The sequence below is a fragment of the Hyperolius riggenbachi genome, chromosome 3 (genome assembly GCF_040937935.1).
Source record: "Hyperolius riggenbachi isolate aHypRig1 chromosome 3, aHypRig1.pri, whole genome shotgun sequence".
NCBI classification, from domain to species: Eukaryota; Metazoa; Chordata; class Amphibia; order Anura; family Hyperoliidae; genus Hyperolius; species Hyperolius riggenbachi.
The window spans coordinates 381,165,833-381,182,951 of NC_090648.1; the positions used below are offsets into that span (position 1 = coordinate 381,165,833).

A 17,119-nucleotide genomic window follows, 5' to 3' on the forward strand; every position below is an offset into this window, starting at 1 on the left:
TCTGGAATGCAGCACATTGCTCTTTGACCATGGAATGTACTGTAACCAGTGGACACTAAACCGTGTTCAAGTCCATTGGCTTTAGTCCGCACAGATGAGTGGAAAATGCCTGAAATTATGCTGAGCTGATTTTATGATGCAGGTAAATTTCTCTGGATAATGAGAAACATTTTAGATTAAGCATTACATGAAAATATTTTAACATTAATTTGTCATTTTAGAAGTTATCAGATGCCTTCCTTTCCTCTGTGGATTTACCTAGCGGGTAAGGCAATGAGATGTGACTGACACTCACAATAGGCAGCACAGTAGATGCATACTACATTTATTAGCACCATAGTAGAAACCATGTCTGCATAAACAAGTGTGATTTGTAGTCACAGGATTTAGGTGTTCAGCCAGTGGTGTAACAGTGTAGCAGCTGTTGGAGAGGTGGCTTGGGGCTGAGACCTTTTTCCTTCCTTCTTCTACAAGGCCCACTCCAGCAGCACAGAGGTGGGGAGTAATACCAATGCCAGAATTTGGTCTGCTCAGTCCTCTTCCATGCAGCTGCCTGCATTCAGCATGCACCTTTGAAAAGATCAATGAAATGTGAATGCTGTGTCTACTTCCAAGCTGCATAAATGTGCAAAAACTTCATAGACTTCATAGCATCTTATTGCCCATTTTTACTAGAGAAAGCAAGTTCAAGTAGTGTTTTAAGCCATACGGCTGTGTGACATCATAACCAAGGCAATATATGGATATCTGAAGTGTTTCTGATACTGAGACCAGGATGATTCATGTAAAATGAGTATCCTAAATTAATGGTGTATTAAATTCTATGTTGTTGCAGTTTCTCTTTAATGCCATTTCCCATAGCAAGAAATGCCCATACCTATAATTATATCCATAATTAATTACTACTTTTCTATCTTGCCCAGAGGCGTCGTGATTTTCTGCAGCTCATGCTAGATGCCCGAAACTTCTCAGGACTTGTTTCTGTGGATCAGTTTGATGTAGTCAACCAAGCAGATGCGGATGCTCCACAGAGTGGGGGCACAGAAGTCCATGAAGAGACCACAAGGTCTTCTACGAAGAAGCTTGATGATGATGAGATTATGGGTCAGGCCTTTATCTTTCTCATTGCTGGATATGAGACTACCTGCAGCCTCCTCTCTTTCACCACCTACTTGCTTGCTACTCAGCCCCAGTGCCAGGAGAAGCTGCTTAAGGAGGTGGATGAGTTTTCTGCAGCCCATGTAAGTACCATGCTTTATGTAATAGAGGTACACCAAAAAAGCTAAACATTTGTGGAAAAAAAATTAGTGTGACCTATATCCATTACATTTTTTAATACGTTGTTAAAAATTGTGCCGTTTATATGCAGACACACCCAGTTAACCCTTTCTGTTCAGCTGTCTCAGGAGTTACTTTTGTTTCCCCAGAAGTTTAGATTTTGTTTAAAGTCCATCTAAAAGTAAAATTAAAGTAAACCTGAGGTGGGTAAAGTGTTAAAATAATAAAACTTATATAAATTTAATATATAACTAATATATAGCTACTTCTTTAGTCCAGACATCCCTCTGTCTTTCCGCTGTATGCTTTACTTTGGAATTCTGGTCAGATCTTCAGGGTGCATGCCCCATCCATACACCTACCCTCTCTGTACTCGCTTATGCACCACTGTATGTTGCAGCCATCGCCAGGAGCGCCCTGGGCATATGCAGTTATGTTTTTGTCCTGAGTTGCGCATACCCAGGATGCTCCTCCTTGGCCATGGCTGTTGTGCACAGCTGTGTGGGAGCATGAAGCATGGTGGTGTGCAGATTGTACTGTGCATGCCCTGGGATCCGTGGTGACCAGGAACTGGGCAATACAGTGGCAAGGGTGGACAGGAGGCCAGACAAAAGTAGTAGCCTGGGGGGGGGGGGGGTCTGAAGAGTGTAGAACATGGGTGGTAAGTATATACAGTATTAAAGGACATCCGAGGTGAAAATAAACTGATGAGATAAACCATTGGATCTCTCCTCCTTCTCCTAAAAATGACTTTTTAAGATATCCCACAGTTTTATTTTATATTTTAAATCTAGTTTTTAAGTTTTTACTGTTCATTTGTCTCTGCTCAATGACACATGCATTGAAGTATGCCAGAGCTCAAATCTATGAACTATTGACTTTTTATATATATATTTTTTTAATATCTTTCCTGCTCTCAGTAGCCATTTACTGGCTGGAAATTGTTTTATGGCTGTAATTTCTTATCAGTGATGGTTATGCTATAGTCTGACCCAGTTCAAACCGGTCCTGACCCGGACAGAAACTGTCACTTGCATACCTGATGTTTAACTCTTTCGGGCAGAGAAAGGAAAAAAAAATAAAAGAAACACTGCATAGTCATTTGTGTGCTAGGCACTGTACATACTCATGTCTATCTCATCATGTCACATGTCACCTTGGTAGTCCTTTAGGTAATGCAAAGATGTATAGACTGAATGAAGAGATTCTTTTAGTACCCCCATCTTACTATAATGAGATGATAAAGTGTAGAAGATTGTACAATCAAGTTTGTCTGGCATATGGTCAGCTTTATTCTGTGGGAACAGAGGACTGGCAGAATTGTAGACACTGCCATAGGTCCTCAGCACAGTCTAAATGCCAAATGCTGGAGCAGCAAAGGAGGTTGCACCCTCCAGAAAAACATTTTAGAAGGTGGTTAGTGTTTAACTAGTTGCCACCATTTCTGTGGTGCGTTGTTTTTGTTTGGTTTTAAATACAATGCCATGTTATTCAAATATATACCTAGTTCCTTATAGGACAGATACAGACTGATCCAACATATACAGTATACTTTGTCCAACTGGACATTCAGATCAATTGGATTATAGCAGATACAGTTAATTGCGCTACAAAATGGCAGATCTGGAACAAAGTGTTATCTAAATAGCACTCATGCAGCCAAACTACAGGCATGAATACAGCTGTACATCCATATTTTGCAGATTTATAGCAGATATAGCCTGTTAGGAGCTGTTTATGTATTGTGTGTGCTGCTCTTCCGAACTTGAGCTTTTAGCTAGACTTTCATTGCCCAAGATCACCTTGCCAAAGCCAGCATACATCCTCCATGAGAATGAGTGTTTCACTGCTGTAAATGCAATGACTCTGTAGGTGTGGAGAGGGATGCAATTCATTTTTACTGCTGCTTTGTGCAGACTGATGAACCAGTGAGGAAAAATTAGAATTCTGGAAACCATGGCAATAGTATACGGAAACTTAAAGCTGTATAAAACCCTGACATAATATTCAATAAAAACATGTTTTCCTACTTTTTTATATGCCATACGGTTATCATAATTGCTTTTGTGCATAAGTATTATTATTCATTTAGAAATTACAAGTTTCCAAAGTACACTTTTTCGCTTTGAGAGCTGACTTTGCATTTTATTTATTACTGTTTTTTTTTTTTTTTCATGTTGAAATATAAGCAGAAATACTTTGACTGTCTGTGTTTGTTCAGGAGACTCTGCAGTGTCAGAGAAGTGTTTACATTTCTCACTTGATACAATTAAACACAAGATATTATATTAAGATACACATTAGCTCTAGTTCGGATTCTTCCAGCATTCCCTGCATTGAGCTTTTCTGTCCTGTGTTTGAATGCTTTGAATGCTGTTCTAGTAAAAAAAAAATGCTGGTAGTATATAATATGCTGTAAATAATGTTTTAGAGCAAAGAAGAATTGCTGTGTTTCATTCCGCTTTAAGATTGCATCAGTGGTGCACTAAAATTGAAAAAGATTTAGTGACCTTCAGATACAAAATGGCTTATGTTGGGGTGGCATGTTGCGGAGTACTAAAATTGGGTAAGCCTTTAGGGGAGGGGGTATGGCCATTGGGCTGTGGCTGTTTTATGCTGGGAATACACGGTTCCATTCTGAGTCATTTAGATGGCTTGATAGATAATTTCCAAAATGTCCGCTCTCCCGCCCTATCATTTCGCCACTCGATTCTGCATTGAGCACAATGGAAAGAGATAAGAAAAACGAGCGGAAGATAAGAGAAATCGCCTGCAGAATCGAGCGGGGAATCGAGCGGCAAAATCGAGCCGTGTATGCCCAGCATTAAGTGCTTGAAGACCTTAGTAAAAGTTCCTTGCAGACTGTTGAGGCTGCTTTCCATATCACAGCATTGAGCTTTTGATTTTTCTATTCCTGCAGGATGGAGCAGACTACAGCAGTGTTCATGATTTGCCCTATTTAGACATGGTGATCTCTGAATCGCTGCGCATCTATCCCCCAGCATTCAGGTAATATTTTGTCCAAAGATTCTATAAATGTTCAGGGCACTGCTGTGGGGGTGATTATTCTGCACAATACAAGAATTGCATGAAGAAACTTACACTGACATACCTGCTGTGCTCTGGAGTGGACTAGAGATGGTTAGTGAGGTAGTTTGCAGCCTGGAATTCTGTCAGTGAAAAACAAAATGGAGGTGCATTTGATGGGCCTAATTCCATTCTGCATATAATTAAATCTATATGTAAGCCAGAATTATGAGCATCTCATCAACTATCTCTATAACGGACAGTGCAGTTAACTAGAATAACTTCATGACCAGAAAGAGGTGGGCTTGATGAGGATGCAGCAAAAAATGGGGTTATCCCAACATCCCCACCAATGTGTCCTTGGCATTCCCACTGACATGCATGTTCCTTCCCTATGTAATGATCTGATCGGTGCAATAGGTCTGTAGATATTGAGAATGCTGGAAGGTTTACTACTTGGTATGTGAAGATGTCTGGGTAAGCTCTGGACCAGTGATACAAAAGGGGAGTTCTGGGAAGTCTTATTTTTTTTGTTTTGTTTTCAATCATGAATATTGAGCTTTTCAAAGGGAAAAAAACAGTAACCTACTGCCTAGTACATCTTTCAGATTAGGAAGTCCTACTTTTAATTTTTTTCACTTTAGAAAGGTGTATCAGCTGCATACCTAAAAGGAAATATAAATCATAATGGCATTACATTACAAATATATGCTTCATTGATTTTAAAGTTAAAAATGAGTTAAGCCTGGTACACACCTTCAATTCAATTTTTATTGACCAATTTTACTACCTCCATGTAGTATGAAAGTTTTCCTGTACAATCTGGTCATTGTATTAAAAATCTGTTGACCCTCATGCTACATAGAGGTGATAAAATTGGCCCGTGATTGGCCAATCAAAATTGAAAGTGTGTGTGTGTGTGTACAGCTTCTTAATAAGTTTGCTCCTGAAATGCTCTCTTACTTGCCACTTTTAAACTGTTTATACCAGCCATGGGCAAACTTGGCCCTCCAGCTGTTACGGAACTACAAGTCCCATAATGCATTTGCCTTTGGGTCATGACTGTGGCCGTCAGACTCCTGCAATGCATTGTGGGACTTGTAGTTCCGTAACAGCTGGAGGGCCAAGTTTGCCCATGCCTGGTCTATACTTATAATTGTTTAGATTACGTACCTGCACTTCAGGATGGGTGGTAAGGGGACAAGATGAATGCAGTTAGAACCTACCCTTATTGCAGATACTAAGTGTCAGGCCCCTTTCACACTGGTGCGTTGTGTTGGCATTTTTGGCAGCAGGCCAATGCTACTCCTATGTAAGTCTATGCAGCATTTCATACCTAGTGCAATGCGTCCTGCCGGAAGTGCCCGATTCAACACTAGAGCAACAGCGCGTTGTCGGACAACTTGCCTGGGGATGTGCAGCAGACCGGAAGGTTTTTTTTATTTTTCTGTTGCGGGGCTCATGCATGGAAGCATATAGTGACTATACACTTCTGCACAATTTGAATTCCAGCCACAGGAAGTGAGCGCTAGAGAGCCTCACTTCCTGCTTGACCTGCGGCCAGAATGGAGATTACCGTGCACTGCCGTGGTAATCTCCATAGGCTTTTTTGGCGGTGCGGTGCATGCAGATTGGCAGTGTGAAGCCGGCCTCAATGAATGAACCAAAATGTTGATTTTTTTTTTCTTAGTTTGATTTTTATTTTTATAAAAAAAAATAGATCTATGTATTGTAATTTTAAATGAGGAACATTTTGAATACAATTGAAAAATGTGTGGACCGTGAATTATCACGTTTTAAAAAAAAAAATGAATAGAGTATGGTGGATCGGTTTTATTTTTTAGGCCATGCAATAAATCAAGCAAATGTATTGTATGGTGTTATGGTTACCATCAATGCGACATGCCAGCGTTAAAACAGGACTGAAATAAAGGGTGGGAGGGTGTGGGGGCAGTATGGATCAGAGCAGCGGAGACATTCTAACCACTGTTGAATTCATGGACATGTTAAAGTCTGTAATGCACTCTCTCTCACCCAGGTATGCCCGGCAAGCAGGGCGGGATTGCACGGTGATGGGGCATAAGATACCAGCTGGTATGGTTGTGGAAATTCCAGTAGGCTGCATTCAGAATGATCCACAGTATTGGCCAGAGCCAAAGGAATTCAAGCCAGAGAGGTGAGGGTAGAAGATGTCACTGCTCATGTCAGGTTGAATGGCAATGTCTGTCATCACAGTGTTGTACTTTACTGGTTGAACTTGATGGACGTATATGTGTCCCTAGACACAGAATCCTGGTGAAATGGCCAACAACCTGCACACATTATCTGCCCATTTGTGATGATTTCTTAACTGGGTTTTTATATTTCAGCCACAAGGGTAATGTGTGATAATTGCTGGTTTAGCAGATGTCTTTGGGTGCCCTAACAGTTTACTTTGTGTAGGTTCACTGCGGAAGAGAAGCAGAAGAGACACCCGTGTGTGTACCTCCCGTTTGGGGCAGGACCGCGAAGCTGTATCGGAATGAGACTTGCCATCTTGGAAGCCAAGATCACCCTTTTCCGGATCCTTCAGAAATTCTGCTTTGAGACTTGTCCTAAAACTCAGGTGCTTGCAAAGTGATCTTGTTAGCCTGTCATTAAATGTGCTAAAGTTTATGGGGCAGCTTCCAAAATACTAATATATGACTAACTATAGGACTGCTTCTCTTCTTCTTTTTTTTTTTCAGATTCCCCTCCAGGTTACCAGTTTCTCCACCCTGAGACCTAAAGATGGTGTGTATGTGAAGTTTGTGGCTCGCTAGCATGTCCTGCCTGCAGCAACGGAATCTATAAGGCCTGAGTCCACTCAGCTTCTCAGCAACAAATCACTGTTAGAGGCTGAAAAGCAGACACAACTGCATTTGGCTTCGCTCACACTTCTAAGCGCAGGTGGCCGTGTGATCGCAATGCCTTTGATCCCACGCCCTCTGTGCTGCTGATCCCATTCACTTCAGTGAATGTGTCAGCGGTGTACTTTGCTGAAAAATGCATGCAGCAGTGCGATAGCGCATCGCACTGTTACACAGTGCATGTAGTGTGAACATCAGACAGTGCAGTCTTTGCATGTCTGATGTTCCTGCGTGTGGCAAACCATACTCGTTGCTGTAATGCCTATGGCAATGTGTATAGTGTGAACGAGGCCCTAGTGGGCGCAGGCCCTAAGGGAGCAATTATGTGTAGAGTCCAAAAGCTTGAGCTATAAGAATGTTTGGGTTTCATGCTCTACTTCTGGTACTGTAAATGTTTTGAGGAATTTAGTAGATGTGTATCTTTATTTGTTTAATTACACTGGATATACTAATAGGTATGATCAATGAGATGCAAATTTTTCCAAACTTATGCAAATGTATGCAGTTTGGAAACTGACCAATGAATTTAAACCCAGGTTTAAATTAATTGGCCCATTTTCAGGCTGCATATATTTGCATCAACTTAGAAACATTTGCATACCGGTGATCATCCCTATTTACTATACTCTCCCACGTCTCTCCTCCACTTTCCACAGGTTATGGCAGATTGTGACTTATTCCTTAAAGAGAACCAGAGACGTTTGAAAAAAGATTTTATACATACCTGGGGCTTCCTCCAGCCCCATAAGCCTGGACCGCTCCCACGCCGCCGTCCTCCACTGCCTCTGTCTGCCAGTACCGGGGCCGGTACTTTTAGCCAGTCGACGCAAGCGCAGTGCGTCACTCCCGGCGGACGAGGCCAATTGTACGCAAGAGCAGGGACTCCCTCCATATCCTTACGCATGCGCCTCCATACTACGCAGATGCATGCGTAAGGATATGGAGGGAGTCTCTGCTCTTGCATACAATTAGCCGCGTCCGCCGGAAGTGACGGAACCCGGTAGCGGCGATAGAGGCAGCGGAGGACGGTGGCGTGGGAGCGATCCAGGCTTATGGGGCTGGAGGAAACCCCAGGTATGTATAAAGACTTTTTCATTTTTTTAATACTGTTCGTCTCTGGTTCCCTTTAAGAGTATGAGGACCACCTAGTGGTAATTTTCAGCCACTGCATACTAGCTGGGCCAGAGTTGTCTTTATTGATGGTTAATGAGATGCTACCAATTCCAGCTTGCATGTAAGTGTAATGCAAAATTGATGCAGCTTGGAACTGGGCTAACTAATGCTTCATACACACTTGAGATAAGTCTTTGGAAAAGGCAAGATCACAGACCAATCTTACCACCCTTCATGTAGTATGAGAGCCATACTCTACACAGTCTATTCTATGGAGCTGCACTCCCCATCAGATAAAATCTTTGCAAGATGCTGCACACAAAGATGCCCGTACACACTCAAAAGATCATTATCTGCAAAAGATCTGTTCCTGCAAAATATCCATCCTGCAAAATGCATTCATTGTCTATGAGATCTGCAGATCATCATACACACTTGGTTTAACAGACTTCATCTGCATATCTGGCAATCATCTGCAGATCTGAAAATCCATCCTGGTGGATCTGATCTGCAGATGATTGTCTGTTAAACCAAGTGTGTATGATGATCTGCAGATCTCAGACTATGAATGCATTTTGCAGGAATGGATATTTTGCAGGAACAGATCTTTTGCAGATAATTATCTTTTGAGTGTGTACGGGCATCTTTGTGTGCAGCATCTTGCAAAGATTTTATCTGATGGGGAGTGCAGCTCCATAGAATAGACCGTGTAGAGTATGGCTCTCATACTACATGAAGGGTGGTAAGATTGGTCTGCGATCTTGTCTTTTCCGAAGACTTTTATCTCAAGTGTGTATGAAGCATAAATGTCCTTCTGAATTTGATTGGCACAATTCCAACCTGCATCCAGTTTCCAAGCAAGCCAGAATTGGTAGCACCTCACACCCCATCTCTTGTGTGTGTATATATATATCTTGTATATCCAATAGTAAGAAAGTTTTTGTGTTGCTACTGTTGGTCAGTCTTAAAGCAGGCATACGTATAAGGTGGGGTAAAAATCTACCTGATTTTTGATAATTTGTCACGCAGTATTAGATTAGAACTTGTTAAAGATATATCATCTGCACAACTAATGTAGCTGTACCCTCAAACAGCTCCTACCACCACAGGCCGTTCACTCTGAGCGGGAAAGGCCATTCTCCTCATAGAGCCATGTGGCCAATGTTCAGGCAATAGAAGGGTCAAATACTGATCAAGCGGGCCCTCACTTTAATACATTTTCATTAGATTCAGGCTAGGTTCACAGTGGTCAGTTGCATAACACATGCATTATGTGTGTGAGCTGCAATGGAGACTGGACATAGATACAAATCCTGCACGCAGCGAGTTAGAATAACATGATTCCTTACAATGCAGAGATGTGAGCAGTGAGTTGAATGTAGAATTATTCTGCAATGCAGCTGAGCGCTATGAACTAGCCCTGAGTGCCTATATTGAATGTAACCCTTCATCTGTGAAAAAAATGTCAAATTGTGCATGCCTACCTTTGAATGGAAACAGATCTGTTAACAAAAACTGTTCAGCAAAATATAATAAAATATATTTTTCAAAATAAAATTGAGGTTCTCCTTTATACAACTTTAAGCAAACATGAACTGAAAATAAACTTGTCAGATAATTGTAGGTAGAAATTTCCTGGAGTCGCACATTCTTAATCTTATTTTCAATTGAAGTGCAGCAATTCTGTGTGGAGTGTAAATGGCAACCATGTCATTGTGACATTAAATCCAGGACTGTGGAGTCGGTACAAAAAAATCTTCCGACTCCAACTCTGACTCCTCAGTTTATGAAACCTCCAACTCCGATTACCCAAAATGGCTCCGACTCCTTAGTCTATTACTTACGAGGGCTGTGGATTTTGTACAAAATCATCTGACTCCGACTCCTCAGTTTATGAAATCTCTGACTCCAACTCTGGGTACTCAAAATTGCTCCGACTCCACAGCCCTGATTAAATCTGGTTCATTCAGCTTCCACTCGAGATAAGCTACATTTTCAGCACTATCCTGTTATGAAGTCTGTTCGGCCATTTACAAGTGGTTCATCTAATCTAATTTTTCAGTACAGCTACCTGAATACTATTCCAACAGCCTCATCTGCATAGATAGAGCACTGGTTTATTAACCTTAGCAATGATAAAAAATGGGGAAAGTGGTCAAGTTCTAAGAAGGATTGGTACTATATGTACATGTTTTGTACGCATTAAACTGTCACTATGTTATGCATGCTGTACAAATGGATCCTAGTAGAAAAAGGAGCTGAACCAACAATGTAAAAAATATGTCTAGGTTAAGCTGCCTTCTCAGTAATGGCACTAGTTTCTATTAACTAGACAGGCTGCATTCTCATGTTTCACTGATTTCTAGTTAAAGGGGCACTACAGCGAAAAACTGTAAAATTTAAAATATGTCAAATATATACATCTAAGAAGTACATTTTTTCCAGAGTAAAATGAGCCATAAATTACTTTTCCCCTATGTTGCTGTCACTTACAGTAGGCAGTAGAAATCTGACAGAAGTGACAGGTTTTGGACTAGTTCATCTCTTCATAGGGGATTCTCCGCAAGGCTTTTATTATTTATAAAGATATTCCCTAAAAAGGATTTAAACAATGATACTGGCCAGCTTCCCTGCTCCCTACACAGTTTTTTGGCAGTTGGACAGAGCAACTGCCATTCACTGTGCTTTTGAAAATAAATACAGTGGTTTGCAAAAGTATTCGGCCCCCTTGAAGTTTTCCACATTTTGTCATATTACTGCCACAAACATGAATCAATTTTATTGGAATTCATCGTGAAAGACCAATACAAAGTGGTGTACATGTGAGAAGTGGAACGAAAATCATACATGATTCCAAACATTTAAAAAAAATAATTGCAAAGTGGGGTGTGTGTAATTATTCAGCCCCCTGAGTCAATACTTTGTAGAACCACCTTTTGCAGCAATTACAGCTGCCAGTCTTTTAGGGTATGTCTCTACCAGCTTTGCACATCTAGAGACTGAAATCCTTGCCCATTCTTCTTTGCAAAACAGCTCCAGCTCAGTCAGATTAGATGGACAGCATTTGTGAACAGCAGTTTTCAGATCTTGCCACAGATTCTCGATTGGATTTAGATCTGGACTTTGACTGGGCCATTCTAACACATGGATATGTTTTGTTTTAAACCATTCCATTGTTGCCCTGGCTTTATGTTTAGGGTCGTTGTCCTGCTGGAAGGTGAACCTCTGCCCCAGTCTCAAGTCTTTTGCAGACTCCAAGAGGTTTTCTTCCAAGATTGCCCTGTATTTGGCTCCATCCATCTTCCTATCAACTCTGACCAGCTTCCTTGTCCCTGCTAAAGAGAAGCACCCCCAGAGCATGATGCTGCCACCACATTTGACAGTGGGGATGGTGTGTTCATAGTGATGTGCAGTGTTAGTTTTCCGCCACACGTAGTGTTTTGCATTTTGGCCAAAAAGTTCCATTTTGGTCTCATCTGAACAGAGCACCTTCTTCCACATGTTTGCAGTTTTTGCCACAGGCAATGTGGGGGACACAGCAAACAGGACTTTTTATGGCTTTCTTCTTGCCACTCTTCCATAAAGGCCAACTTTGTGCCGTGCATGACTAATAGTTGTCCAATGGACAGATTCCCCCACCTGAGCTGTAGATCTCTGCAGCTCGTCCAGAGTCACCATGGGCCTCTTGACTGCATTTCTGATCAACGCTCTCCTTGTTCGGCCTGTGAGTTTAGATGGATGGCCTTATCTTGGTAGGTTTACAGTTGTGCCATACTCCTTCCATTTCTGAATGATCACTTGAACAGTGCTCCGTGGGATGTTCAAGGCTTTGGAAATCTTTTTGTAGCCTAAGCCTGCTTTAAATTTCTCTAACTTTATCCCTGACCTGTCTGGTGTGTATTTTGGACTTCATGGTGTTGTTGCTCCCAATATTCTCTTAGGCCTGGTGCACACCAAAAACCGCTAGCAGATCCGCAAAATGCTAGCAGATTTTGAAACGCTTTTTCTTCTTTTTCTGTAGCGTTTCAGCTAGTATTTTGCGGTTTTGTGAAGCGTTTTTGGTGTAGTAGATTTCATGTATTGTTACAGTAAAGCTGTTACTGAACAGCTACTGTAACAAAAAACGCCTGGCAAACCGCTCTGAAGTGCCGTTTTTCAGAGCGGTTTGCGTTTTTCCTATACTTAACATTGAGGCAAAAACGCATCCGCAATCCAAAATCTGCAGCAGCCCGGGAGTATGCGTTTCTGCAAAACGCCTCCCGCTCTGGTGTGCACTAGCCCATTGAAATACATTACCCTAGCAGATCCGCACCCGCAAGTGGATCGCAAACCGCAGCAGAACCACTCTGGTGTGCACTAGGCCTCAGACAACCTCTGAGGCCGTCACAGAGCAGCTGTATTTGTACTGACATTAGATTAAACACAGGTGCACTCTATTTAGTCATTAGCACTCATCAGGCAATGTCTATGGGCAACTGACTGCACTCAGACCAAAGGGGGCTGAATAATTACGCACAACCCACTTTGCAGTTATGTATTTGTAAAAAATGTTTGGAATCATGTATGATTTTCGTTCCTCTTCTCACTTGTTCACCACTTTGTCTTGGTCTTTCACGTGGAATTCCAATAACATGGATTCATGTTTGTGGCAGTAATATGACAAAATGTGGAAAACTTCAAGGGGGACGAATACTTTTGCAAACCACTGTGTATCCCTGAGAATCCCCTATAAAGAGATGGACTAGTCCAAAACCTGTCACTTCTGTCAGATTTCTACTTCCTACTGTAAGTGACAGCAACATAGGAGAAAAGTAATTTATGGCTTATTTTACTCTGGAAAAATGTACTTCTTATTTGTATATGTTTGCACATATTTTGCATTTTACAGTTTTTCGCTGTAGTGCCCCTTTAATAGATAGGCTCAATTTTCATGGCGCTGGATGTTGGTTCACCATGCGCTTGCTGGGTAATCTGTAACGTTGGATGCCAATGAATGGATAAGTCCCATTCACTGATGTCCTTGTCTCTAGTGTACAGATAGGCTGCACTGTATTCTCATAACAGTTCTCTAGCTTTCTTCGTGATGTCACCACCGTTCTAGTGATTGGATAGGCTACATTCTCATTCTCTGTTGCCTAGTAAATAGAAAGGCTGCATTCTCAGGGAATGAAAACCAGCTAACATCAAAGCACAGAGTTCATATTTTTTTATTCTCTTATTAGAGAGCCGTAACCTTGTTGGGAATGTAGTGAATGGATAGGCTACATTCTCAGTAATGACACTGCTGATATCTAGTAAAAAGAGAAACTGCATTCACTGAGATCACTATGCCCCATTTATAGAGAAGCTGTACTGCGTATTCCAGTGAATGGAAAGGCTGCATTTGCAGTTGGATCACCAGTCTCTGATTACTGAACGTGCAAGCCTATTCATGTCAGTCTCCAGTTACTTTCATCATTGAAAATACAGCCTTGTGAAGGTATGCAGTGTCAGTGATGTCACTGGTCCACAGTTAATGAATAGGCTTGTAGACAAAGACAAGACAAATAACATTTATATTGCGCTTTTCTCCTTGCGGACTCAAAGCGCCTACTCAGTGACTTCATAAGTGTCATGCTTAGTGATGTCACTGAGACCAATTACCTAATCCTCATTAGTCTTTATCTTCTAGGGAAGCCACTGGTTCAGTTGGTGCCACTGGTTCATTGTGAATGGGTTGGCTGCATGTTCAGTGATAACATGTCTGCAACTCCAGTATGTGGGTAGGCAGCACTGCATTCTCATTAGTCACTATCTTCTAGTGAATGGATAGGCTTACTTTTCAGTGAGGTCACTGATTTTTAAGTTAAATATTTAGGTACCACTATCTTAGACATTGCTGCCTGTTCATCCACTAGAGACCAATGGTAATGCACTGCAGCCTATCACCACTGGTCTGTACTGAAGGAATAGGCAGCATTCTGAGATTACAACGTATAGACATAATTAAGGGACTACTGCAGCCCAAAAAAAAATGAGCTGTTAAAATCTGAGAGAACTGACAGGTCTTTGACCAGTCAACTCCTCAAGGAGTATTATCTGGGTTTTATTTGTTCTCAAAAGTATTCCCTAAGTGGCAGTTGCTTGCACACTATTTAGCAGTTGGACTGAGCAAGTAGGGAGGCTGGGTGGTATCCTAGTATTCTGGCAGTTAGACTAAGAAACTGCTGTTCAGCAAATGCTTTTAAAAACAGACCCCCCCCCCCCCTTTCCATGAAGAGATGGCCTAGTCCAAAACCTGCTGGTTCTGTCAGATGCCTACATATTCAGTAGAGTGAATGTCTAGGCTGAACAAATGTCAATATTTCTAGTGTAGATAAGCTGAACAGCGTTCTTGATTTCACTGGTTACACTTTGTGAGATCACCAATCTCTAGTGCATGAATAAGCTGCATCTGCTCTGTTTTGATGGTGAAACCTATCCATTCACTGGACATTTGGAACATCACTGAGAATGTAGCCAATTCATGGTCTAGTAGTGCCTATGTTGTCAAGAGATTGTACGTGTACTCAATAGGGAGTGCTTGGCAAACGCCTGCTTTCATAATGGGGCACATGCTGTAATCATGTTGAAACACTGCCCTAGAGCATTGTTTCTCAACATTATTTATCAGTTTGCATACACAGTGGTATGAGTGCTCCATAATTGTATATAAAAACTGAATAAATATTAGGTAGGTTTAAAATCCTAAAGGAAGGTTTGACCTCCAGTTATACACAGCTTAAAACTTTCTTTTTATCTCAACTTACCAAACTGGATAGACCGTTATAGCGCACCTAAACTGAGAGGGATATGGGGGCTGATATATTTTCTTTTAAACAATGCAAATTGCCTGGCTATTCTGGTGATCTTCTCTCTGCCTCTAATACTTTTAGCCATAGAGCCTGAATAAGCATGCAGATGTTTTTGATTGAAGTTTGGATTAGCTGCATTTGGTTGAAACAGAAGCACCCGATATAGTATAAAATATAGTATAAAAGTGCAGCAGGGTTTTTCTTCTGGAGTAAGGAATAAAAACGATTGTTCTTTCATTGACTCTCTTTATCTGTCGAATCTTCTGTGGTGAGGTAAGTCCACCACTACTCCCCTTTTTTTAAACTGTTTTAATACATTTATACGATACTGGCTTCTCAGTTTCAACATAATTACGAATATTCACCTTTGGCGACAGGGTCTTTGTCGTCTTTTCTATATCTATGGAGAGCGACTTCTTAGCATGTGTGGGGACAGGATAATTTTCCCATATGCCTATACAGTGGTTGGCTTGGAGGTAACCCATCAATGCGAGTAGTTTCTCATATTATACATATTTATTCTTAACATTCTACACTATAGTGAGTTCTTGATTGTCTCCCTTTTTGTCCTTATGGATTAGCTGCATGCTTGTTTCAGGTGTGTGACTTAGACACTACTGCAGCGAAAGATCTGCAGGACTGCCAGGCAACTGGTATTGTTTAAAAGGAAATGAATATGACAGCCTCCATATCACTCAATTCATGTGTACTTGAAGCTAGTTGTATGCAACTATTAGATTTAGACTGATGTTTCCAGGTACATTATATGATCAGTTTGTCTCCTCCATACAAGCACTGCATTAATGAAGATCATGGCAACACAGTTCTTACATTGAATCGGTAGTTTTATTAAGGAAAATATTTTTGTAAAACTCAAAAGGTTTACTTTGTGAGAGGATTGCACTAGTTAGTTCTGTCACAAATTACAGTACCATAAAATGTGTATCTGAAATGTGAAGACTAGGGATGGTTGATCAAATAATGGCAATAATAACCTGAATGCAAATTATCTACAGCTTGGAACAGTTGGGACAATCAATACTCTTCCTGTCAATCTGGATTGTGCCAGTTCCAAGTGGAGTATGATTTGCATCTCGGTGACAGGATGTGCATTTGACTGGCCCATTTCCAAGTTGCATGAAATTTATATTAACTATGTAGGCAAGCTAGGATTCTGATGCTGGAGGATGACCCAGGTATGTCCAGATTTGTTCTATTTACCTCTGCTCAAGGTTTCTTTAAACAAGTTACTACAGTATTTAGCTATAATACTCTGATGGTCTTCTGCCCCAGCTAGATGTACAGTACAGCAGATTTTCTGAATCCAAGTGAACTAAGCTGCTATAGATTGACCACCCCTGTAGCATATGTTGTCCAGTTCATATGGTTCTACTGAGGAGTGAATTTGATGCCAGTGTGGTGACTGCAACCATTTTTAAGGTATATGTATTACCTTCTAAATGGGCTCAAGATAGCAAGCTATGGTCAAAGAGCTTATGCCTTAAAGGACAACTGACATTTGTTTTGTTTTAAACAACACACATTGCCTGGCTGTTCTGCTGATCCTCTGCCTCCAATACTTTTAGCTATGGACCCTGAACATGCATGCAAATCAGAGGTTTCACTGCATTTGCAGCATGCTTGTTCTAGGTTGGCAATTCAGACACTACTGATGCATGAAATCATGAACTGCTGGGAAACTAGTAATGTTTAAAAGGAAATAAAAATGGCAGGTTAGTTGTCCTTTAAACTACACGACACTGCAGTTGCCTCACTCTATGGCCTGGCGCACACCAGAGGAGTTTTTCTAAGCGTTTTGAGTTTTTAAATCTGCTGCTACTGTTATCCTATGTGTCTGTGCACACTGAAGCAATGAGGTTTTGTAAAAAAACCCATAGCATTACATTTGGAAGAGCTTTTGAAACCTCTAACAGCTCTTCCCAATGTAATGCTATGGGTTTTTTTTTACAAAACCTCATT

At 41.1% G+C, this 17,119-nt stretch overlaps 1 protein-coding gene and 1 long non-coding RNA gene across 2 annotated transcripts in view; one reads left to right on the forward strand and one right to left on the reverse strand.

The window, feature by feature from the left end:
• TBXAS1 (thromboxane A synthase 1) overlaps nt 1-7,914 on the forward strand; it is a 64,122-nt gene extending 56,208 nt beyond the window's left edge. Inside the window, exons 10-14 of the mRNA XM_068277343.1 lie at nt 924-1,241; nt 4,199-4,287; nt 6,344-6,481; nt 6,748-6,910; nt 7,032-7,914. Of these exons, the coding sequence (XP_068133444.1) occupies nt 924-1,241; nt 4,199-4,287; nt 6,344-6,481; nt 6,748-6,910; nt 7,032-7,106 (783 nt within the window). The 3' untranslated portion in view covers nt 7,107-7,914. The remainder of the gene's footprint in view (nt 1-923; nt 1,242-4,198; nt 4,288-6,343; nt 6,482-6,747; nt 6,911-7,031) is intronic.
• On the reverse strand, nt 319-11,020 carry LOC137564045 (uncharacterized). Its single transcript, XR_011030498.1, has 3 exons — nt 10,800-11,020; nt 4,391-4,448; nt 319-570 (listed from the first exon to the last, which is right to left on the reverse strand). It is a non-coding gene; the product is annotated as an uncharacterized lncRNA (long non-coding RNA).
• Between the last annotated feature and the right edge of the window lie 6,099 nt (nt 11,021-17,119).